The sequence below is a fragment of the Moschus berezovskii genome, chromosome 17 (assembly GCF_049115385.1).
Source record: "Moschus berezovskii isolate FMDL1 chromosome 17, NW_MosBer_1.0, whole genome shotgun sequence".
In the NCBI taxonomy this organism is placed as follows: domain Eukaryota; kingdom Metazoa; phylum Chordata; class Mammalia; order Artiodactyla; family Moschidae; genus Moschus; species Moschus berezovskii.
Window position 1 is genome coordinate 10,379,715 of NC_142476.1, and position 24,893 is coordinate 10,404,607.

Consider the following 24,893-nt stretch of genomic DNA (forward strand, 5'->3'; position numbering starts at 1 on the left):
CAGATGTGGTGGATGGTTGCTTCTTGCATCCCCCAGCTCCACCCATGAGCTCCTCAGCATCACCATGGAGAGTGGTGGCATCTGCTGGATCACCTGCATTGTGTTCCCTTTTGCAAGCCCTCATTCACATTAGGAGGTCAGAAATCACTGACGGCTGTGACATTTTTTGCCCACCTATGTGGCAGAAGATACTTCATTTCACAGACAGATGATAAGAATGTAAGTTAAAACCTGGATAATAGATATTAACTACAGGGTATGACAGGACTCGGAGAAGGCAATGGCAAGTCACTCCAGTACTCTTGCCTAGAAAATCCCATGGATGGAGGAGCCTGGTGGGCTGCAGTCCGTGGGGTCGCTAGGGGTCGGACACGACTGAGCCACTTCACTTTCACTTTTCACTCTCACACATTGGAGAAGGAAATGGCAACCCACTCCAGTGTTCTTGCCTGGAGAATCCCAGGGACAGGGAAGCCTGGTGGGCTTCCGTCTATGGGGATCACACAGAGTCGGACACGACTGAAGTGGCTTAGCAGCAGTAGCAGCAGCAGCATGACAGGACTCTTGCAAAATGAAGTTGAGCCAACAACTTGGCACTCAGGAAAAGTTGAAATTAGAAGGATAATTAGATGTTATTCTAAGGAAGAGATGGGAAAGGGGAATATATCTATAGGGTTTCATAAGAGGGAGCTTCTTGTACAAAGCCACAGATGCATAAAAGAATAAGGCACATTCACATAAAGACAGGCTTTAACGTCTAGTGCTTAATATGAAAAGTAAAGTAGCTAAACGAAAATAGTAGGTTAAATATTGTCTAGGTTACAAATGGCCTTGTAGTCAATGCTATCAAGGTGACAATTTCCTATAGTCAACTGTGAATTATTTTCCACCAAGGGGATTCCCTGGTAGCTTAAACAGTGAAGGGGTCGCAAAGAGTTGGACATAACTGAGAGACCAATATTTTCACTTTACTTTTTCCAATCTGCTCTATGGGGAGGAATATTCTCTCTCTCCATACACATTATTTCTCTGTTGTGCCTATTTAACCCACATCAACGACTCTGCATTTCACTTGTTTTTATAAGAAATCTTACCTGTAAAACATCCATTAGGTCCGTTCAGTTGCTCAGTTGTGTCCAACTTTTTGAGACCCTGAGGACTGCAGCATACCAGGCATCCATGTCTATCACCAATTCCCAGAGCTTGCTCAAACTCATGTCCATGGAGTCGGTGGTGCCATACAACCATCTCATCCTCTGTCATCCCCTTCTCCTCCTGCCGTTAATCTTTCCCAGCATCAGGGTCTTTTCCAGTGAGTTAGTTCTTCTCATCAGGTGGCCAAAGTATTAGAGCTTCAGCATCAGTCCTTCCAATGAATATTCAAGACTGATTTCCTTTAGGATTGACTGGTTGGATCTCCTTGCAGTCCATGGGGCTCTCAAGAGTCTTCTCCAACACCACAATTCAAAAGCATCAATTCTTCATCACTCAGCTTTCTTTATGGTCCAACTCTCAAGTCCATACATGACTACTGTAAAAACCAAAGCTTTGAGTAGATGGACTTTTGTCAGCAAAGTAGTGTCTCCGCTTTTTAATATGCTGTCGAGATTGGTCATATCTTTTCTTCCAAAGAACAAGCGTTTTCTGTGTGTGTGTTTTATATTTTTTAATTAATTTATTTTAATTGGAGGCTAAACTCTTCACAGTCCAACTCTCACATCCATACATGACCACGGGAAAAACCATAGCCTTGACTAGACGGACCTTTGTTGGCAAAGTAATGTCTCTGCTTATTAATATGCCATCTAGGTTGGTCATAACTTTCCTTCCAAGGAGTAAGCATCTTTTAATTTCATGGCTGCAGTCAGCATCCGAAGTGATTTTGGAGCCCCAAAAAATAAAGTATGACACTGCTTCCACTGTTTCCCCATCTATTTCCCATGAAGTGATGGGACCAGATGCCATGATCTTCGTTTTCTGAATGTTGAGCTTCAAGCCAAACTTTTCACTCTCCTCTTTCACTTTCATCAAGAGGCCTTTGAGTTCCTCTTCACTTTCTGCCATAAGGGTGGTTTCATCTGCATATCTGAGGTTATTGATATTTCTCCCAGCAATCTTGATTCCAACTTGTGCTTCTTACAGCTCAGTGTTCCTCATGATGTACTCTGCATAAAAGTTAAATAAGCAGGGTGACAATATACAACCTTGACGTACTCCATTTCCTATTTGGAACCAGTCTGTTTTTCCATGTCCAGTTCTAACTGTTGCTTCCTGACCTGCATACAGGCTTCTCAAGAGGCAGGTCAGGTGGTCTGGTATTCCCATCTCTTTCAGAATGTTCCACAGTTTATTGTGATCCACAGAGTCAAAGGCTTTGGCATAGTCAATGAAGCAGAAAGAGATGTTTTTCTGGAACTCTCTTGCTTTCTCCATGATCCAGCAGATGTTGGCAATTTTGTGAGAGTTGGACTGTGGAGAAAGCTGATCGCCGAAGAATTGATGCTTTTGAACTGTGGTGCTGGAGATGACTCTTGAGAGTCCCCTTGGACTGCAAGGAGATCCAACCAGTCCATTCTAAAGGAGATCAATCCTGGGTGTTCATTGGAAGGACTGATGCTTAAGCTGAAACTCCAATACTTTGGCCACCTCATGCGACGAGTTGACTCACTAGAAAAGAGTCTGATGCTAGGAAGGATTGGGGGTGGGAGGAGACGGGGACGACAGAGAATGAGATGGCTGGATGGCATCACCGACTCGATGGACATGAGTTTGAGTGAACTCCGGGAGTTGGTGATGGACAGGCAGGCCTGGCGTACTGTGATTCATGGGGTCACAAAGAGTCGGACATGACTGAGCGACTGAACTGAACTGAATTACTTTACAATATTGTATTGGTTTTGCCATACATTGACATGAATGCGCCCCGGGTGTACATGTGTTCCCCATCTTGAACCCCCCTCCCACCTCCCTCCCCATCCCATCTCTCTGAGTCATCCCAGTACACCAGTCCCAGCCATCCTGTATCATGCATTGAACCTGGACTGGCGATTTGTTTCACATATGATGATGTGCATGTTTCAATGCCATTCTCCCAAATCATCCCACCCTCGCCCTCTCCCACAGTGTCCAAAAGACTGTTCTATACATCTGTGTCTCTTTTGCTGTCTCGTATCAGGAAGCAACAGTCATAACTGTACATGGAACAACAGACTGGTTCCAAATAGGAAAAGGAGTGCGTCAAGGCTGTATATTGTCACCTTGCTTATTAACTTACATGCAGAGTACATCATGAGGAATGCTGGGCTGGAAGAAGCACAAGCTGGAATCAAGATTGCTGGGAGAAATATCAATAACCTCAGATATGTAGATGACACTACCCTTATGGCAGAAAGTGAAGAGGAACTCAAAAGCCTCTTGATGAAAGTGAAAGAGGAGAGTGAAAAGGTTGGCATGAAGCTCAACATTCAGAAAACAAAGATCATGGCATCTGGTCCCATCACTTCATGGGAAATAGATGGAAAAACAGTGGAAACAGTGTCAGACTTTATTTTGGGGGGCTCCAAAATCACTGCAGATGCTGATTGCAGCCATGAAATTAAAAGACGCTTACTCCTTGGAAGGAAAGTTATGACTAACCTTGATAGTATATTAAAAAGCAGAGACATTACTTTGCCAACCAAGGTCCGTCTAGTCAAGGCAATGGTTTTTCCCGTGGTCATGTATGGATGTGAGAGTTGGACTGAAGAAAGCTGATCGCCGAAGAATTGATGCTTTTGAACTGTGGTGTTGGAGAAGACTCTTGAGAGTCCCTTGTACCGCCAGGAGATCCAACCAGTCCATTCTAAGGGAGATCAATCCTGGGTGTTCATTGGAAGGACTGATGCTAAAGCTGAAGCTGCAATACTTTGGCCACCTCCTGCGACGAGTTGACTCACTGGAAAAGACTCTGATGCTGGGAAAGGTTGGGGGAGGGAGGAGAAGGGGACGACGGAGAATGAGATGGCTGGATGGCATCACCGACTCTGTGGACATGAGTTTGAGTGAACTCTGGGATTTGGTGGTGGACAGGGAGGCCTGGCGTGTTGTGATTCATGGGGTCGCGGAGAGTCGGACACGACTGAGCGACTGAACTGAACTGAACTGATACAGGATTATCGTTATCATCTATCAGATTCCATATGTATGCATTAGTATACTGTATTGTTGTTTTTCTTTCTGGCTTACTTCACTCTGTATAATTTAATTTTATGGCTGCGGTCTCCACCTTAGTGATATTCCTCACCTATTATAGATTTTTATTGAAATTTTGGGAGAAATAGGAAGGGCTCCATTCCCCTTTGTAACAGCTTTCTGACATTTTGTTTTTCCTTTCTCGCTTCCTCTCCAAGTTTGTTTCCCTCACTGTACAAATGAGTTTCCCTTGAAACGATCCAGTCCTTCCAGAATCCAGAAACTTGATAACTAAGGAGACTAAGTTATTTGCTCTCAAATGTGCATCTCTACTTAAACTAAGGAATTTGAGCTGCCTACTCAGAGAATTCTTCCTGGTCTAACTTATTGCATACTGTTCCGATGAGAACATATACTACTCAAATTCATTGTGGAAAAATCTACCCCGTCTTGTTATTTCTAAAATTCATATATTAGATTTTGGTGAGATTAAAAAATGCATAATAAATTTTAGTAGTTAGTTTTTTAAAATAAAATCAAGGAGCCATTTATTTGTCAGAAAGAAATTCAAAAGTTAAATATAACTTTGGACCTAGCAAACTACACTCTTGTTTAAACTCACAAAATGATTGTACCAATGAAACATTAAAATGAGAAAGTTTTATTTTAAAATCCTTCATGCCCACAGACATGACTTCTCAACTTCAGTATACTATCTGCTGTTACTTAATTTCAGAGCCTTGGTTTGTAATAATATTAATATTTATATTATAAGAATTATTGGTAAGGTTTATATAGTGTCTAAAAGAGGGGGCATTTAATACCCTCCCAAATTCAAACACATATACACACATACGTGATTTTAATGTGTGCACAGTTTGGAGTAAATAAGTCAAACAAGTAACTGGCCTTATGACCAAAGAAGAATCATGAATCCTGAATTTCAAAATATACCTCTTCAAATTAGATGTAGTGGTTTTCTAATTTATTGTTCCAAATATGTCAGTCAATATAATCAATACAGTGGCATTTTAAGACTCAGTTGTTCTACATAAATACAGTAACTATCTTTTTCCATTTATGTCAGCTCTGGAATGCTATTTAACTATTAACAAATTAACAGATTACAGAGGTGACTATTACATAGCATTAGAACCATTCTTCAGAAAGGTTAATTATTTTAATTCTAGGCCTTGGATTTGCCTGTCTAAAGTAAGTCACTTTCCACTGCAGTTGTAGGTTCATTTGGATTCTGTAGTATGCCTCCGTTGTTTGTTTCACCCTCTGAACACAGTTGAGTGTATTTTGTTCTACTGAGTTTACATTGGCTGCAGGTGCCAGCTCCTGTTGCAGCTGTGCATATATTTTAGAATGGGCTAACAGACAGCAAAGTGCAGTGACACTGCATTCAACAAAGGTGTAGTCTGATTTGTATTGGATTAGTACTTCCAGAAAGCAAAGGCAGGAACTAAATGACAGGCTTTCAAAACCTTAGGCATTTGAAATCTCTGGACATTGATTACAGACGTGATATTGAAGCAGAGTCTGACTGTCATAAAAGAACAAAAATTTGTAAAACCATTCCCTTTAAAAGACTACCGAGTGCATTGAATTCTTATTAATAAAAACACATTTGATTAAATAATCCATGGCTTCTAAAGCAAATAATACATTTACAAAGTGCTTTTTGCATCGGTATTATTTTATTGTAAAAACCATGAAGAACTAGAAACAAAGCAGCTCTCATTGTGTGTGTGTGTGCACTTTCTAGAAAAGGATGAAAGATTCTGGCATTATGGATTATGATTTAATTGTTTTTTTCATTTCCCTTCCAAATTCAAAGAATTCCACTGAGATACTGTACTTTCTCCCATGTTGCTTTGCTCTATATCCTTGGGAACTAGCACATTCAGTGCATTTCCTAGGCTCCAATATTAGCTTCTTTCCATCTAGACCCACCATTGGGAGGTATTGACAGAAGATTTTAAGTTAGGGAAAGAGAAAAATCATAGTATTTGTTCCTCTCCTTCTCTGTGGAGATGCTGTTTTGAGCAGTAGTCCAAGTGGCACTGATGGTAAAGAAACTGCCTGCCAATGCAGGAGACATGAAAGATGTGGGTTCAATCCCTGGGTTGGTAAGATCCTCTGAAGAAGGAAATGGCACCTCATTCCAGTATTATTGCCTGGAGAATCCCATGAACAGAGGAACCTGGAGGGCTACAGTCCATAGGTTGCAAAGAGTTAGACACAGCTGAGGTGACTTAGCACAGCACCTATCTTCTACCATGGTTCCAATTTAGCTGATAATTACTGTCTGAGCCACTGGGGACCCCTTTGTTAGAAATCCAAACAGAGGAACCAAAAAAATATGGTTGAAAACAGATATCTAAAATACTACTTTATTGATTTAATTAAAGCCATAAATATAGCCATAGCTATATTTTTGTTTAATTTATATTTGAATAACAAGCTTCAGAAACCTGAATTTTAATACTGGGTTGGCCAAAAGTCTTGTCCAGATTTTTCCATAACAACTTATAACAACCCAATAATTGTAAATTGCTTTAAAGTACTGATGACAACAAAAGAGACACAGATGTATAGAACAGTCTTTTGGACACTGTGGGAGAGGCGAGGGTGGGATGATTTGAGAGAATAACATTGAAACATGTATATTATCATATGTGCAACAGATCGCCAGTCCAGGTTTGATGCATGAGACAAGGTGCTCAGGGCTGCTGCACTGGGATGACCCTGAGGGATGGGATGGGGAGGGACGTGGGAGGGGAGTTCAGGATGGGGAACACATGTATACCCATGGCTGATTCATGTCAATGTACGGCAAAACCCACTACAATACTGTAAAGTAATTAGCCTCCAATTAAAATAAATTTTAAAAAATAAAGTACTGATGAAAGTTCTAAACCAACATTTATCTCCCAAAGTCTATTTTGTAAAGAATTTGCCATTAAAGTTTTTTAAATGTCCTTTGAGAATGTTTTGAAATTCTTGCTAGAAATTTTAAGATAAAATGTTTTTAAACATTCATTTTTTTCATAAACTTCATGGCATACTGTGTTCCACCAGAATTCTAATATACTACAAACCCCCTATGGAGTACAATAAAAAGACTTCTATGTAGTTCATATGTCTTTATTATGACTGATGGAAAACAAATGAAATGATGAAGTCACATTAGAGTCAGTCACACATCATAAATTTCCTTTCTTAGCATGTCATTGTATAAAGTGACTTGATGTGCCCCATAGGAGAATTCCATTAAAACACATACCCTTTTCATTCAGAAGCTTAGCTTCATAAAGCAGGAGAGACAGAAAAGTGTATTAACTCTCCATCTGAACAGCTTGATATTATAATAGATTCAGGCAGCTATAGGTGGAAACCAGTGAAACCTTTTAAAGAATGGAAAATACCACTTCTATAATATTCTCTGTGTAACGAGATTAATAGATCTCTAAGTTCCTATTTTCTTTTATTAAACTGCCTAAAATACCCACCCTTTACCATGAGTGAGTGACAGTCGCTCAGTCGTGTCTGACTCTTTGTGACCCCATGGACTATACAGTCCGTGGAATTCTCCAGACTAGAATACTGGAATGGGTAGCATTTCCCTTCTCCAAGGGATCTTCCCAACCCAGGTATTGAACCCAGGTCTTTCACATTGCAGGTGGATTCTTTACCAGCTGAGCCATAAGGGAAGCCCTTTATCATAAAACTCATACAATTCTGTTGTAAGTGAATGGTAGTGATATTTATACACACTGGTCATTTAATGAAAATATATTAAATTTTTTCTTTCCATAAACTCATCATGGGAATGGTTTTAAGTGATAAGCTCAATACCAATAAGCCTTGTGTATAAAGTCTGTGCACACTGTTTTTCACCCACACACAATTTTTAAATCCTCTCAAAATGAAAACGAAAAGAATGAAAAATACTTTTGCATTTATACTATCTGCTACATTATATTTACAATCCATTTAGCATAACTCCACTTTCACTTTACAAAATTAAACACAATAGATTTGCACACTCTCCAAATCCAGCAGCACCATTCATGTAGAATTTAACTTGCATGACTACATTCCATAGACTTGATATTTTTCAAATTGTTTATTTTTCATTATAACTAGCAAAACTTTTCATATTGATATGATGGACATTTATGCATGAGATGGAGATTTTAAATGGTGTCCATACTGGTGGCAGTAAAATTTAATCTAAAATACTAGATAGTATAGCATTTGTTAGAGCTTATTTTATCATGTAAACTACATGTGAAGTCATCCTTACTTGAACCTACTTCTCAAATGATCCTTTTATTGACAGCTGGTGTTGAGAAAAAATAGCTATTAGCTGTGAAACACACAGAAAGAAAGAACTTTGCATTACTAAGATGAGTATACATGAAGTTACCATCTCTATTTTTCCAGTAGTCATATATGGATGTGAGAGCTGGACCATAAAGAAAGCTGAGTGATGAAGAACTGATTGAACTGTGGTGTTGGAGAAGATTCTTGAGAGTCCATTGGACTTCAAGGAGATCAAACCAGTCAATCCTAAACAAAATCAGTCTTGAATATTCATTGGAAGGGCTGATGCTGAAGCTGAAGCTCCAACACTTAGGCCACCTGATAAGAAGAACTGCCTCATTGGAAAAGACCCTAATGCTGGGAAATATTGAAGGCAGGAGGAGAAGGGGACGACCCAGGATGAAATGGTTAGATGGCATCACCGACTCAATGGACATGATTTTGAGCAAGCTTTGGGAGTTGGTGATGGACAAGGAAGCCTGGCATGCTCCAGTCCATGGGGTCACAAAGAGTCGGACACAACTGAGTGACTGAACTGAGCTGAACTGAACCATTCCTATTCCCAAAGCATTTTTATCCGATTTTAGAGACCTCAAATCCTTTGAAGAACATTTTCACATTTTTCCCACTCTATTCACTCACCTTTTAGCTGTTGCCTTGTAATGACTATCATAACTTGAGTATCTGATTTACTATCTTTTTGTCCACCACAGGCATTATGATTTTACTGAACATTTTCCACACAGTAATTTTTCCAGCATTCCTAAATTCCACAGATGAAATCTTTTCCTCCATCTTTTTTAGCTTCCCATCCTTCTGGTCACTCTAGTCAAGCATTACCTAATGGAAATATAATAAAACCATACTAAAAATTAGTATAATAGACAGTACACTGTATGAAGAAATAGGTAAAATTACTTTTAATTCTATACTGTATTTAAACCAATGTATCCAAAGTAATTGACACTGTTGAAAATTCCTCTGTTAAAATTACAATATGTTCCATCCAATCCAAGACTAACCAGAAAATTTATGGTTTATAAGCTCCTTGAAGCTTTGGTAAACCTGAGAAAACTGAAAGAATCATAAATATAACAAAATCTATTTTCAGCCACCATGATTAAAAAAAAGTTTTTTGAAATAGAAAACAAAGTTGAGACAGAACACTGAATGAAACTTTTCTTTCACGAGAGCAAAGAGATCATACCTCATACACTATTAGCAAGAGAAAAATGTTTTCTCTTTTTATTGTAATACAATTACTTTTGATACACCAGTGAAATGCTCACTGAATTTCTTTTTTTTATGATATCATGACTTTACTTATTTTTTTTTAGTTTTTTGATTTTTTTCTTTTTTTTTTTAATTTTAAAATTTTTATTTTAATTGGAGGCTAATTACTTACAATATTGTATTGGTTTTGCCATACATTGACATGAATCCACCCTGGGTGTACATGTGTTCCCAGCTCTCAAAAGAAGCTCATAATCTTCATGACATGACTTGAAATATGCAAATTATTTTTAAAAATACAGTTTTTTAATTATTATTGTATTTTTTACATAAGTTGTCAGTATTTTAATCATACTTTTGGAAAGTTACAAGTATGCTCACTACTACTTTCTTCTGCTCTTAAGTAACTGTCATCAGCTTCCTCTTTGTGTCTGTTATGAAAAATTGCAAAATTCCACACTACAGCCATAATTTATCCATTCAGTTCAGTTCAGTCGCTCAGTCGTGTCCGACTATCCGCGACCCCATGAATCACAGCACGCCAGGCCTCCCTATCCATCACCAACTCCCGGAGTTCACTCAAACTCATGTCCACAGAGTCGGTGATGTCATCCCGCCATCTCATTCTCGGTCATCCCCTTCTCCTCCCGCCCCCAACCTTTCCCAGTGAGTCAACTCGTCACATGAGATGGCCAAAGTATTGCAGTTTCAGCTTTAGCATCAGTCCTTCCAATGAACACCCAGGATCGATCTCCCTTAGAATGGACTGGTTGGATCTCCTGGCGGTACAAGGGACTCTTAAGAGTCTTCTCCAACACCACAGTTCAAAAGCATCAATTCTTTGGCGATCAGCTTTCTTCACAGTCCAACTCTCACATCCATACATGACCACAGGAAAAACCATAGCCTTGACTAGACGGACCTTGGTTGGCAAAGTAATGTCTCTGCTTTTTAATATATTATCAAGGTTGGTCATAACTTGCCTTCCAAGGAGTAAGCGTCTTTTAATTTCATGGCTGCAATCAGCATCTGCAGTGATTTTGGAGCCCCCCAAAATAAAGTCTGACACTGTTTCCACTGTTTTTCCATCTATTTCCCATGAAGTGATGGGACCAGATGCCATGATCTTTGTTTTCTGAATGTTGAGCTTCAAGCCAACCTTTTCACTCTCCTCTTTCACTTTCATCAAGAGGCTTTTGAGTTCCTCGTCACTTTCTGCCATAAGGGTAGTGTCATCTGCATATCTGAGATTATTGATATTTCTCCCAGCAATCTTGATTCCAGCTTGTGCTTCTTCCAGCCCAGCATTCCTCATGATGTACTCTGCATATAAGTTAAATAAGCAAGGTGACAATATACAGCCTTGACGTACTCCTTTTCCTATTTGGAACCAGTCTGTTGTCCCATGTACAGTTCTGACTGTTGCTTCCTGACCTGCATCCAGTAGCAATTCCCTGTGGTAAAATATATTATACTTTATATTTTAAACTAAATTTGTGTTTCATTTTTTGTCAAATATACTTTAATATATAAAACTATTTGATTGAAAAGAAACACAACTAAAAAGAAATTGTAAAAAACAGACAGTTCTGGTTTCCTAATAGCTATTGAATTTCATAAAAAAATTGTGAGACTAAAATAAAATAAAGATTAATATAACAATTCAAGCAATATATGCAGGAATATAGGCATCTGAATTTCAAAGAGAAAACTCCCTTTAAGCAAGTCTTTATTGAGGATTAAAATATATATGTAAATTTAGTATAAAATGTGTATATATATATATATACACTTATCTATCTCTAGGTCTGAAAGGAAAAGACAGATTTATAAATGGGAATAAAAGGGATGTCAGCTCGAGTGTATCCTATCCTCCTTACCTTGATAGTACTGAGGAGAAAAGGAAATGCAAAAAATTATTTTGTCATAAGTAATTGCAAACATGCTCATCGATTGTGTTGGGTAGTTTCTAACAGAGAAATAGAATGAGAGTCTTAACCCATGGGATGCTCTTGGCATGATGCTTCTGGTCTGTCTGGGCTTCTTATGATAATTTTTTTTTTTAATTTATGAGGCAAGTGTGCTAGAGTTGGCTCAAACTTTTTCTTTGAGCACCAATTGAGTATATCCCTTTCCTACTCCAAATCCAGGAACACCACATTGTCAGCTTGTATTTACATCACAAAGATTTGCCTACACTATTAAACCAGGGCTTGTAAACCATCCCTACAACCAGAGAGCCAACTGTTAAACATGTAACAGCATGCCATTTCCACTTTCTCCCTTACACTTGGTTCTAGTGTAAAGAAACACACTCATCGTTCAAGAGTTCAGCCTCTCTTTTTGTCTGAACTAAAATATGCATATTCCTTCCCTTAGGTCATTATTTTCCATAAGTCATCTACAGAATCTGCTAATTGTCCAGCAGCCATACATCTAAACCCCACTGGAGATGGTCCACTGGAAAATGATAGGCTCATTTATGCAGTTACTTGAGTAGAATATGAAGATGTTTCAAGAGAAAAATAGCTCCCTTTCTGTACAATGATTTCCACAAGCATCACTTAGGGACCTGTTGTTTCAAATATGAAGCAGGAAACCCAGCAAGGAAAGACCAAGGACACAGTATGGATGTTTTCCAGATTTCATCATAGTTAATTAGTAATGCATGTTTACTCGTATCTCTAGCTGATTAGGAAAAAATTTGAAAATGGGTAATTTTGTTGATTGTTGGAGCCAAATTTGATTATTTCACTCAGTGTATTTTCAATAAATAAGGAAGAGTGTACATTTAGTAGTATAGCCTATTGCTTCTTCTACTTGGCTATTCACGAATTCAACACCCACGCCCTATCACAAAAAAAAAAAAAAAGCAGAATAAAACCACTGAAGACAAAAAGGAGTAAGAATCTGAGGAATTAAAAACACCTACAAAAAAATTTTTAAAGCCAAGAAGTATCTACTGTATAGCACAAGAAATTTTGTTCAATATTCTGTAATAACCTAAATGGAAAAACAATTTGAAAAGAATAGATGTATGTATAACCAAATCACTTTGCTATAACTGAAACTAATACAGCATTGTAAATCAACTACAGTCCAATATAAACATTTTCCCTGAAGGCAAAGCAATGTCACGAATTGTATGTGTGTATGTGTGTGTGTGTGTGTGTGTGAGTAATGGCTGCAATATGGAGCAGAGGTGGTCAGGAGGCAACCCTGGGATTATATGAAGACAATCAGTGCCTTAACTTGTACCAGCAGCATAAGCCATTATGGCTGTGGAATAAGGTCAGTACATTGTCAAAGTCCTGCTGAGGTGAGGATTTAATAAAAGAAGGTATGAGTTGACCCCACCAACCTTTGGAAATTAACTGTCAAAATGTGTTATCTTCCAGAACTCAAGAGCTTTTGACCAGGGATGAATTCCTGACCAAAAGAGTTGCCTGATGAAGATGCAACAAAGGGCTATGTTAATGGGGAGGAGAGTCGTTCTTCCAGGAGAGCAGAGCAAAGTGTTCTTCCAAACAAGTAACACCACCACCAACAACAAAAACCTGGGCAAAGTTGTCAGAAACAGTCATTTAAAGATGCAGAAAAGTGATGAAAAGGCATGTAACAATTTAGAAACTTGTATTCAAGAGTATCAGTTGAATCTCAGTGGCTCAGTGGTAAAGAAACCACCTGCAATGCAAAGATTCAGGTTCTTTCCCTGGGTCAGGAATATCCCCTGGAGAAGCAAATGGAAACCCACTCCGGCATTCTTGCCTGGGAAATCCCATGGACAGAGGTGACTGGCAGTCCAAGGGGTTGTAAAGAAAAGACATAACTGAGCAACTGAGCACACACACACACACACACACATGGCATTTTACCCAGACACTGCCTTCCCAGTGGGTCTCCAGATCCGTGGCTAGAAATGCTACACAGCCTAGCAGGGCAGACATCAGGATTAGCAGCTCTGCTGTCTGAGGACAGGATGTTGATGTTATTTGGAGCACCGTGTGAAAAAATCCATGCCCAGACCTTAAAAGATGCATCTAGGACCACTCACGGAGAAGACAATGGCAACCCACTCCAGTAGTCTTGCCTGGAGAATCCCAGGGACAGCGGAGCCTGGTGGGCTGCTGTCTATGGGTTGCACAGTGTCGGACACGACTGAAGCGACTTGGCAGCAGCAGCAGGACCACTCAAATAGTGAGTGAACCACACTGGTTAATAGCACTGAGATATCTGAACTGTCAGCAAGTTTCAACACTTCAAAAAGCAAACCATTCATTTTTAAGGTTTTTCATAGTTGTTTCTTCAGCCTGAGTCTGATTGAAACCTCTCATTCTTGCTACTCTGCACCATGTTCCTAAATGCAATTCTTTCATCAAATTTCTTTCATAAAAGCACACACTCCAAATGATTTATGCTTTCTCTCTTCAAGCTTGTCTTCCAATGCCAACTTTCTAGAAGCTTCCATCTTTCTGCCTAAGTTTAGTTCCATTTTAAAGAACTTTCCCCACCCTCATCAAAGGTACCATCTTTACTAAGACTTTGTCCTTCTTCCTTGTCTAAGCCAAAATTTGGATTCTCTGAGAGCACTGTTTCTCCTATGTCATGTATGGAAGCTTGCTCATTTTCTTGTAACCCATGCCCCTAATGTCCAGGGTGGTCTGGCGCTGTCACCAAGACCCTTTTGCTACCATTTGCATCTTCAATTTGTCTTCACCAGCATAATATCTTAAGCTTATAATATGTGTGTGTGCACGCATGTGTATGCATGAACTCTGTTGCTCATTCATGTATGATCCTTTGTGACCCCATGGACTGTAGACCACCAGGCCTCTGTCCACATAATTTTCCAGGCAAGATTACTGGAGTGGGTTGTCATTTCCTACTCCAGGGTATTTTCCCAACCCAGGGATATAACCCACATCTCTTGCATCTCCTACATCGGCAGGCAGATTCTTTACCACTGAGCCATCTTGGAAGCACCAAGCCTTTAATACTCTAGTCCAAACTGTTTGAGAATTTGCTTCCTGGATCACAATTTACTTTGACGCCATGATCTTAGATGGCTCTGTATCTACATAGGTAACCAAGAAAAATAAGTTTTATAACTTCAATACATTTTAATTTCTATGGCCTGCTATCTACTCCTTCTTAGCACTTTACCTCTTCAGGCAGTGCTTTTCAATGTAATTTTTATTTACTTTTTACTCCCTTTATTTTTTTTCATTTTTTAATTTTTTGGCCTTGCCACATGGTATGTGGGATCTTCACTCCCCAGCAAGGGATTGAACCAACAGCCCCTGCATTGGAATTGCAGAGTCTTAACTGATGGACCAAGGGTTTCCTGGTGGTTCAGTGGTAAAGAATTCACCTGACAATGCAAGAGACACAGGTTTGATCCCTAGGTCAGGACCATCCCCTGGAGGAGGAAATGGCAACCCATTCCAATATTCTTGCCAGAGAAATCCCATGGACAGAGAAGCCTGGTGGGCTACATTCCATGGGGACACAAAAGATTCTGAGACAACTTGGCAACTAAACAACAACTTCTGGGCCAGCTGGAAGTCCCTAGACAGTACTTTTAATCTTATTATAATCTGGACTGCTTCAAAGAAATTAAGCAAATGACAGCATATCTAATCTTCATAATCATTTCTATCCATTTCATATCTTATTCTTGTCTCTTTTCTTCTTTCTCTTTCTTAAGCTTTTAAACCCCTTCACTTCTTCATATACCGCCTTTATACTCTCAGCTCCTGTCACTTTCCTACAAAATGGCTCTTTTTTTGAACCATAATTTTATCTTCTCTATCTTTAAACTTTGTCTATCTTCTGTAATGTTGTATGGTAACTAAAACTTTTGTGAATCTCATTATTCCTTTTTTTCCTAGTACTTTTGGAGACTGCTGATTATATTTGAAAAATACAAATGAATCTCAGAGTCCTTTACTGCTTTCTTTTTCCATTGTTATTTACACTGAGTCCTTTATAACTTCTTTGAAAAGAAGTGCAATCAATTCCATATCTGGCTCCCTGCTTAGAGGTTAGTGCATTTTCCATTTGGAGAAAGAAAGGCTAGAAAAGAAACAGCGGTCACCCACATATCTTGCTGTATAGAAAAGCATTAAGAAATCCCAACCCTTCTCAGGTAATAGGAAGTTTTAATTTCTAGAAGATCTCCCCTGGCTGTTGCCTTCCGTTGCTGTACAGTAAGTCTTCTACTTACATACAAGCTCTGTTCCAAGAGCTTGCTCATAAGTCCAATTTGTTTGTAAGTCCAGAACAATAAGCCTAGGTACCCAACTAGCTGAAGCTGAAACTCCAATAATTTGGCCTCCTGATGCAGAGTTGACTCACTGGAAAAGAACCTGATGCTGGGAAAGATTGAGGGTAGGAGGAGAAGGGAGCAACGGAGGATGAGATGGTTGGATGGCATCATCAACTCAATGGACCTGAGTTTGCGCAGACTTTGGGAGACAGTGAAGGACAGGGAAGCCTGGTGTGCTGCAGTCTACAGGGTTGGAAAGTGTCAGACACAACTTAGTAACTGAACAACAACAACCCAACTAACACAATTGGCTATATAGAACTATACTGTCAGTTCAGTTCAGTTCAGTTCAGTCGCTCAGTCGTGTCCGACTCTCTGCAACCCCATGAATCACAGCACACCAGGCCTCCCTGTCCATCACCAACTCCCGGAGTTCACTCAAACTCATGTCCATCGAGTCGGTGATGCCATCCAGCCATCTCATTCTCTGTCGTCCCCTTCTCCTCCTGCCTCCAATCCCTCCCAACATCAGTCTTTTCCAGAAGTGAATTGGTATTAAACATCACCGAGTCCTACTCTCAGCCATGTTTCCACTTTTGTCCTGCTGATAGCAAACTGGCTTTGTTTGATCCTGTGCCATAGGAAATGTCCACAGGGAATGTGTCCTGGGATTTCTAGCACTGATCTTGGTCACACCTAGCCAGTCTTCAGGGCCTATGTGGGGAAATATAGTATCAGTTTGGATTTGGTTATTGGAGCACTCATGGATGCCATAGGAAAAGATATGCTCTTCATGGCATATTCCAGCAAAAAAAAAAAAAAAAAAATCAAGTGCAGTGGTGATATAAAGTGGACTTGGAAATGTAACTTGGTGCAGGCACTATGGAGAATAGTGTGGTGGTTCCTTAAAAGACTAAAAATAGAGCTACCATGTGACCCAGCAATCTCATTACTAGGCATATATCTGGAGAAAACAATACTTTGAAAAGATACTTGCAGCCCAATATTCACAGCAGCCTAACTTACAGTTATCAAGACATGAAAGCCACCTAAATGCCCATTGACAGAGAAATGGATACAGAAGATGTGGTACATATATATGATGGAATATTAATAATGCCATTTGCAGCAACACAGATGGACCTAGATAGAGGTGATCATACTAAGTGAAATAAGTCAAACAGAGGAAGACAAATATCATGATATCATTTATATGTGGAATCTAAAGAATGATACAAATTATGTACTTACAATACAGAAACAAGACTCTCAAACATAAAAAAACAAATTTATGGTTACCAAAGGGGAAAGCTACTAGGAAGGGATAAATTAGGAGATTGGGATTAACATGTACACACTAATTCAGTTGGTAAAGAGTATGCCTGCAATGCAGGAGACCCAGGTTCGATTCCTGGGTTGGGAAGATCCCCTGGAGAAGGAAATGGCAGCCCACTCCAGTATACTTTCCTGGAGAATTCCAGGGTCAGAGAAGCCTGGCAGGCTACAGTCTACGGGGTCACAAGAGTTGGACTCGACTGAGTGACTAAGCACAGAACACACACTACTGTTTATATATAGATAGATAAACAACAAGGATCTACTGTATAGCTCAGAGAACTCTACTCAATCCATAATAACCTCTATGGGAAAAGACTCTGAAGAAGAATAGATATACATACATGCACACGCACCCTACATATGTATGTATATATCTGAATCACCTTGCTGAAACTAACACAAAATTGAAAATCAAATATACTTCAATATAAAATTTTTACAAATAAAAAAGTAAAGGGAAATTGTTTTATAAAGGAGACCCTGGTACCATTAGAAAAGGGAAAGAAGGTGAGTAAATCCTAGTTGAGAAAACACAAACTACACTTTATGTCTTGACTTGTGTTTTCCTTCAAATGAAGTATAAGCCAACACAATTGAACTTAAGGAATAAAAAATAAATATTACTGAAATTCCAGGAAGTATTATTTTATAAAACAATTTTATAATAAATTTAGAATTTATCTAATTGTGTGTTTGCTAATTATGGGGCTATAATTTTGTATATTGATAAGATAATTTTTAAATTACACTAAAATATATTTGATTCAGAAATACAATACAGTTGGATTACACCATCAATTCCGCCATCTACAATATTGGTAGGTTAACAAAGAATATGACTAATACAGCAAAGCAAAACATAAATGATGTCAGTTTCAAGGTTTTGATGTCTTTTTTTTATAAATGTAAGCAAAATATTCTTTAAATAAACTTTAAGGTTAAATTTGTCTAAGTATAAAGAGAAGAATAGATATGAGGAAAATATAGGCTTAAAATTCTCAAGTGATTTTTGGGGGGAGGTTATATGATTCATGGGGTCACAAAGAGTCGGACATGACTGAGTGACTGAACTGAACTGAACTGATAGCACAAGAAAGCAATGAATTATTAAAGAAGTAAGGGAAAACAATAATATCAAAGAAATCAGTGCACTGCTGGCAAGGGTTATTTCCTACATAAGCTGAGTTCTTCAAAATTCAGCTAAAATATGCCATAACTTCTCTGAGGTCAGGAATGTTACACTGCTGGTGGTTTCCATAAGGTTAAAGTCATAATTTTAATGAAGATAATTTACATATTGGCATGGCAATAAAACCCATTTTAAGGATAACATATGGGTAAAGATTCAATATTCTGAACACCTTGCTGAAACCTTGCTTCTTTTCAGTGTTTGAGTTCAAACATTGCTTAGGATAGGATAGGTTTAGCATAGGAAATTGATGGGATTCTGTTTCCCTCATTATGAATGTCAGTTCATTCATCTACCACAGGATCTTTAAATGGACCCCATTTTATTATGTTTCGTATGCAATAGTGTTAGACACACAATGTTTTGTGGGTAGTATATGGTACAAACAATTATGTATTGTCTGTTGGCTTCTGTTTCAACATATTTTGTGATGTTTATAACTGAAGAATTTAAAAACAGCTATGATCAAGATGAGCAGCAATATAAAGCAGTAAAATTTCTTTAAAAATTGTTCTGAAAATCAATATGAATATTTATTTGGAAAAGAGAAACGCAATTTCTCCACTTATGAAGCAGAGTTGAAAATAGAGGCTTCTGTGTTTCTAGGCAGAGATAGAATCTGTGTTGTCCAATATGTAAACAAATTGCATTTGAAAGACAAAAAGCACTAAATATATCCTTAAATTTAAGTCATATTATCACAAATCTGTAATGGTTGTATGCTGCCAAAACATTGGCTCTGAAGGAAATTATGACAATTGCCAGGTTAAATATTTACAATATTTGAAAGAAAAACTTGTTGTTTTTCAGTTGCTAAGTCATGTCCGAGTGTTTGTGACCCCAGGGACTGCAGCATTTCCAGGGTTCCCTGCCCTCCACTATCTCCTGGATAGTTTGAGTTTGCTCAAACTCATGACCATTGAGTCAGTGATGCCATCCAACTATCTCATCCTCTGTCGTCCCCTTCTCCTCCTGCCTTCAGTATTTTCCAGGATCATGGCCTTTTCCAATGAGTCTGCTCTTCACATCAGGTGGACAAACTACTGGAAATTCAGCATCAGTCCTTCTAATGAATATTCAGGGTTGATTTCCTTTAGGATTAACTGGCTTTGATCTCCTTGATGCCCAAGAGACTCTCAAGAGTGTTCTCCAGCACCACAATTCAAAAGCATCAATTCACAATATTATATGTAAATATTCCATACAGTACAGTAGAGCAATGGTTCTCGAAATACATTTTCTAAAACAGAGGTGTCATCCTCAGCATCTTCAGGGAGCTTGTTAGAAATAGAAATTACTGCATCACCACCAAGACAAACTGAATCAGAACTTCTGGGGACAGGATCGAAGAATCCGTATGTAATAAACTCTCCAGGTGATTCTGATTCTTGCTTATTATTCTGGAAAAATGGAAAATACATGAATTCTAGAATGGGAAGTATTGGGTTGGCCAAAACCTGAATGAATTTTTTGGCCAGCCTAATGGCATCACCGATTCCGTGGACATGAGTTTGAGTGTACTCTGGGAGTTGGTGATGGACAGGGAGGCCTGGCGTGCTGTGATTCATGGGGTCGCGGAGAGTCGGACACGACTGAGCGACTGAACTGAACTGAATACCACATTGTGAATACTTGCTCATTTAGAGGAAGCAGTTGATAATAATTATTTATTGTCTTGGTCTCTGTTTGTCTCTCCAACAGTACTGAAGTTGTATTTCCACCAGTTCTCTACTGTGAGAGCTCAAGCAAGATAGTTAACATTTTGGCTCTAATTTTTATTCTCTGAAGTGGAATAATAAGGGTAACTTTTAGTGGTTATTTAATAAGGACTTAATATATTCTAATTATCTGCTGAATTTGTTTGTCACTTATTAATCTTACATGTTCTCTTTGGCAAAATGTTTAAGCTTCTGAGTACCAGTTTCCTGTAACAAAATAAAAAAGGAAAAAAAATGCTTGCTTTGGAAAAAATACTGGACAAGACAAATCTGAAAATGTTTGTTACAGCATTTAAGACTGGCACAGGGTATGGAACATAAACAATATATAAAGAGTTTTGTTTGTTTGAAAATCTAGTTTTAACTTGTTTTCATATTCTGAATGCTTTCATTGCTAAACATAAACTTCAGCACTTTCTTTACTTTCCTTCTCTCTTACAGTCAATTCCTAACAAGGGGTTAGTTTCCAAAAATTTACAAACAGCTTATGCAGATCAACATCCAAAAACAAACAACCCAATCAAAAGATGAACAGAAGACATTTCTCCAAAGAAGACATACAGACAGCCAAGAGGCACATGAATAGATGCTCAACATCACTAATTATTAGAAAAATTCAGATCAATTTTACAGTGAGGTCTCATCTCATGGTGGTTAGAATGACCATCATCAAAAAACCCACAAACAATTAATGTTGAAGAGGGTGTGGAGAAAAAGCAACCCTCCCACACTGTGGATGGGAATGTAAAAAGGTGAAATCACCATGGGGAACAGTATGGAAGTTTCTTAAAAACTAAAAATAGAACTACCTTATGATCCTGGAATCCCATTCCTGGGCATATTCCTGGAGAAAAATATGGTTTCAAAAGACACATGCACCCCAATTTCACTGTAGCACTGTTTCCTATAGCCAAGATATGGAAGCAACCTAATGCCTAAATGCCCACTGACAGATGAATGGAAGAAAGATGTGGTGTGTGTATACACACACACAATGGAATATTACTCAGCCATCAAAAATAATGGAATAAATGCCATCTGCAGCAACATATATGGACCTATATGGACCCATATATGGGCGTAGAGATTATCACACTAACTGAAGTAAGTCAGCCAGAGAAAGACAAATGTCATATGATATTGCTTATATGTGGAATCTTTAAAAATGATACAAATGAACTTATTTACAAAACCAAAACAGACTCATAGACTTAGAGAATGAACTTGTGGTTACTAGTGAGGGAAGGGTAGAGGGGGAGGGATAGTTAGAAAGTTTGAGATTGACATATATAAACTACTATAATTAAAATACATAACCAACAGGGACCTATTAGAAAAAAAATTCCTACATGATAATTTATGTTAGTTTCTGTATGATGTTCTTCTCTTGGCTGTATGATAGGTCTCTCAAAATGAACATGTCCCAAGCTGTGAAGCCTGGATATAACAATTTTTGCTCTTCAAAATCTCGTACTGTTGATAGACTCAAGTATATTCCAAAATTGTTTCTTAATCTCCTAAAGCTTTATCAGTCTCTAAAACACTCTTTGTTCAGGTGCAAAGGAAGGAATCGGACACTTTACAATTACTATGATAACCATTTATATAAATATTTCTGGGGATCATTAAATCCAATATAATTATTTTAAAGAAGAGGAACATGAATTTCAGAAATGAGTGTGATTAATAGTGGGCAGATTCCTCTTAATTCTCAATGCAGTGTTATTTTTTATTATACTATAACAGATCTTATAAAACTCTATTAAAGCAATCAAAACTTCAAAATCCTAATTCTAATTTAAAAGGTGGTTAAAGAATAAGTTATTAAAAGTGTGTTGTATGTGTTTCAAATATTTGATTTTACTTTACAATAAATAAGTAGCAATTTCTTTCTTTTTTTTTTTTTTAGAGAATTTTAAAACAGAGTCAAAAGAACGGAAATCAGTTATCTGTCCTCTTCCAGGGCAGGGAGAAGACCTCCTTCCCCACAGATTCAAGAATATGGCTAGGTGGCGAGGAAGGCAGGCCCGGTGCCCAGGCCTTAGGGAGATGCAGACAGGACCTGAGTCAGGCACTCAGCTGGAGCAAGGGCAGCTGTCGGGCCACAGGACTTGATGGCCACTGGGGCTACCAGTTCTGGAAACAAGCTTTCATCTTCCCAGAAATGTCGTTTCTCTGTCTGCAGCAGCTGGCAAGAGAAAGGCTTCAGAAAGATGCATGCCTGGGGCACCCGAAGGCAGCCCCTGACCCCACTATCTCCTTGGCATAAACCTTACAACACTGAGGAAAGGCCATAGGTTTGGCAATGGAGCCTTCAGCAGTCTTCATGCCTGGAGCTCGGTGGCTCTCAGGGTGAAGGGAGAGGAGACAGACTAACTGGAGGAGGCTCTTGATCCTTCAGTTTCTCCCCCAACCTGAAACGCTTATATCCTGGGGCCACAGTTCAAGGCAAGACACATACACACACACACACACACACACACACACCCCCACACACACGTGCACACAGACTCTCACTCGCATCTCAAAAACCCAACTCGGGGAGCAGGGAGCGTTGAGTATCACTGGTCTGATATTTGCCCACTGGGCATCTAACCTGTCCTAACGCTCTTTCCAATCACGTCTATTTCCAGGCCTCATATGGTGAGATGCTCCAGCTTCCACTCTGTCAGGCTGATCATAAAGGCACAGTGTAGGAAAGCCCCCTACTGGGATGGCCATGGCTTGGCAGCAGGGAAGGCTAAGGGGCCCGCAGCTGCCCCAGGCTGGTGTAGACATCCTCGGCTCCGCTCAGCTCCTCAAAGATCGGGATCAGGTTAAGCAACTCAGTGTCCGCCATGTCATCAAACCAAGACTGCACAGGCACTGTATTCTCTGGATGGAAGATGTAGGAAGCAGGTGAGTTGTCCAGAATGAGGGTTTTCCTCAGGTCCCTTCCCAGGCGGCTGAGGTCCTTGACGTAGCAGCCCTGGTGGAACACACAGGACTCACGAAACAGGCGGGCCCAGAACACCCCACACCGGTCCAGCAGATCAGTCACGGGGTCAGCATACTTGGCCAGGCTGGCAGTGAACAGAACACATTCAAAGAGCTCCCCCATTCGTCTCAGGAACTCGTCCACATATGGCCTCTTGAGCACGTATACCTGGTGAGTGGTCCCTTCGATCTCTACAGGCACTATGTTGATTGGCTTAAAGGAGCTATGCACAAGGGTTTCGTCCAAGTCAATGACCACGCAGATTCTTCCTTGATCTTCCTCTGTCACCTCTGGGAGCAAGCAGGTCCCTGGAATCTGATAAAACTGGTACTGGAGACACTGGAGCAGATCCGACTTAGCAATGGTGTTGGCTTCCTCCTTGTAGGGGGAGAGCTCAGTGGAGGAGGTTGACTGGCCAACATGCTGGGCACGAAAACAGCAGAAAAGGGCCTTGAAGATGTTACGGCCACGCGGCTTCTTAGGAGAGGACTTGGACACCAGGCCTTGCTTGGTGAGCACCAGGGCGTCTTCCCTCCGCGCCTGGGTGATGATGGAGCCGTGTTCCATCTAACAATCCCGCGGGCCCGGGCTGGCTGGGTGGGAGGACGCGCGGGCGCACAGGCTGGGCTGGGCTGGGCTGGGCTGGGCTGGGGGGCCTGGGCGGGGACCCGCTCCGGCTCCGGCTCCGGCTCCCGAGGCTCCGACTCCCCCTGCTGTTCACATCCCGGCTCTTGTTCCCTCCCTGGGCCGGGAAGGGAGGCGGCCTGTATGGAGAGCGGGCGACCCGGGTAGCGGCTTTCCCGGGTGCCCCTAGCCTCGATCCCCCGGCGGCAGCTCCGGGCTCCTCGGTTTGGGTCCAACATAATAAGTAGCAATTTCTTTGCTGAAAATTTGACATAGAATTGAAGATTTGAATATAGATGTAAGGATGGTGAATTCTGTCTCCTGTAAGTAACAGATTTGGATTTCTTTAAATTCAGGTAAGAACTTCAAAATTCTCAGGAAGTAATTTGAAGGGATAATGATTATAAATGGATGATCCCCACCACTACTTTGTAGTAGCCTTATAGCCATCTACTAAGAAAAAGTAATAACAACTTTTAGCAACTCATTTTGCTATTTCTACAGCTTTCAGGTAAGGATACTTAAAACACATTTCTTCCTTTTTATACTCATATCTGATTTGTTAAAAAATATTGTCACAGCACAAGCGATAGCTTGTGCCAGTTCATCACATGGCTTAGTTAGAAATCTTTACCATGGTTGGCGTTTCTTAGTCTTCACAAGAAATACTGCCATTAGTTATTAAAGTCATATCCTATGCATTTAGGGTACCACGTAATTTTTTTTTTGAGGTGAGTTTATGTTTTTGTCATAATCTCTCTAAATTTTCTTGGAAAAAATATAGTTCTTATGGTATTTATAATATTACTGTTAGATTTTGCCATCATAATGAATTTCCCAAATAAACCTTTCCAAAAAAATGTTTCCTGAGTTTTAAATAAAAGCAGTTTTAAAACTAACATGAATTCTGTAATAAAACTCTTAATAAGATTAAAATATAAGATTGAAACTATGAGCTTCTAAAAGCAATGTGTATCCTTCATAATATAACCATGAAAATAGAGTCATTTAATTATTTCAAGGACATATTCACTGAAAGTA

General features: G+C 39.5%; 1 protein-coding gene and 1 pseudogene across 4 annotated transcripts in view; one reads left to right on the forward strand and one right to left on the reverse strand.

Annotated features, from left to right (window-relative positions):
• Positions 1 to 22,831, forward strand: part of LOC129557813 (uncharacterized) — a 135,254-nt gene extending 112,423 nt beyond the window's left edge. For 2 of the 4 annotated variants that reach the window (XR_016039427.1, XR_016039428.1), the window contains exon 11: positions 3,176 to 13,128. Coding sequence is in view for 1 of the 4 variants with exons in the window: in XM_088844967.1 (XP_088701093.1) it covers positions 22,161 to 22,520 (360 nt within the window). In the remaining 3 variants the exon portion in view is untranslated. The other 2 variants (XR_016039426.1, XM_088844967.1) reach the window with 2 other exon arrangements.
• Positions 22,832 to 22,991: 160 nt separating this feature from the next.
• Positions 22,992 to 24,103, reverse strand: LOC129542144 (carboxy-terminal domain RNA polymerase II polypeptide A small phosphatase 2 pseudogene; annotated as a pseudogene).
• Positions 24,104 to 24,893: the final 790 nt, after the last annotated feature.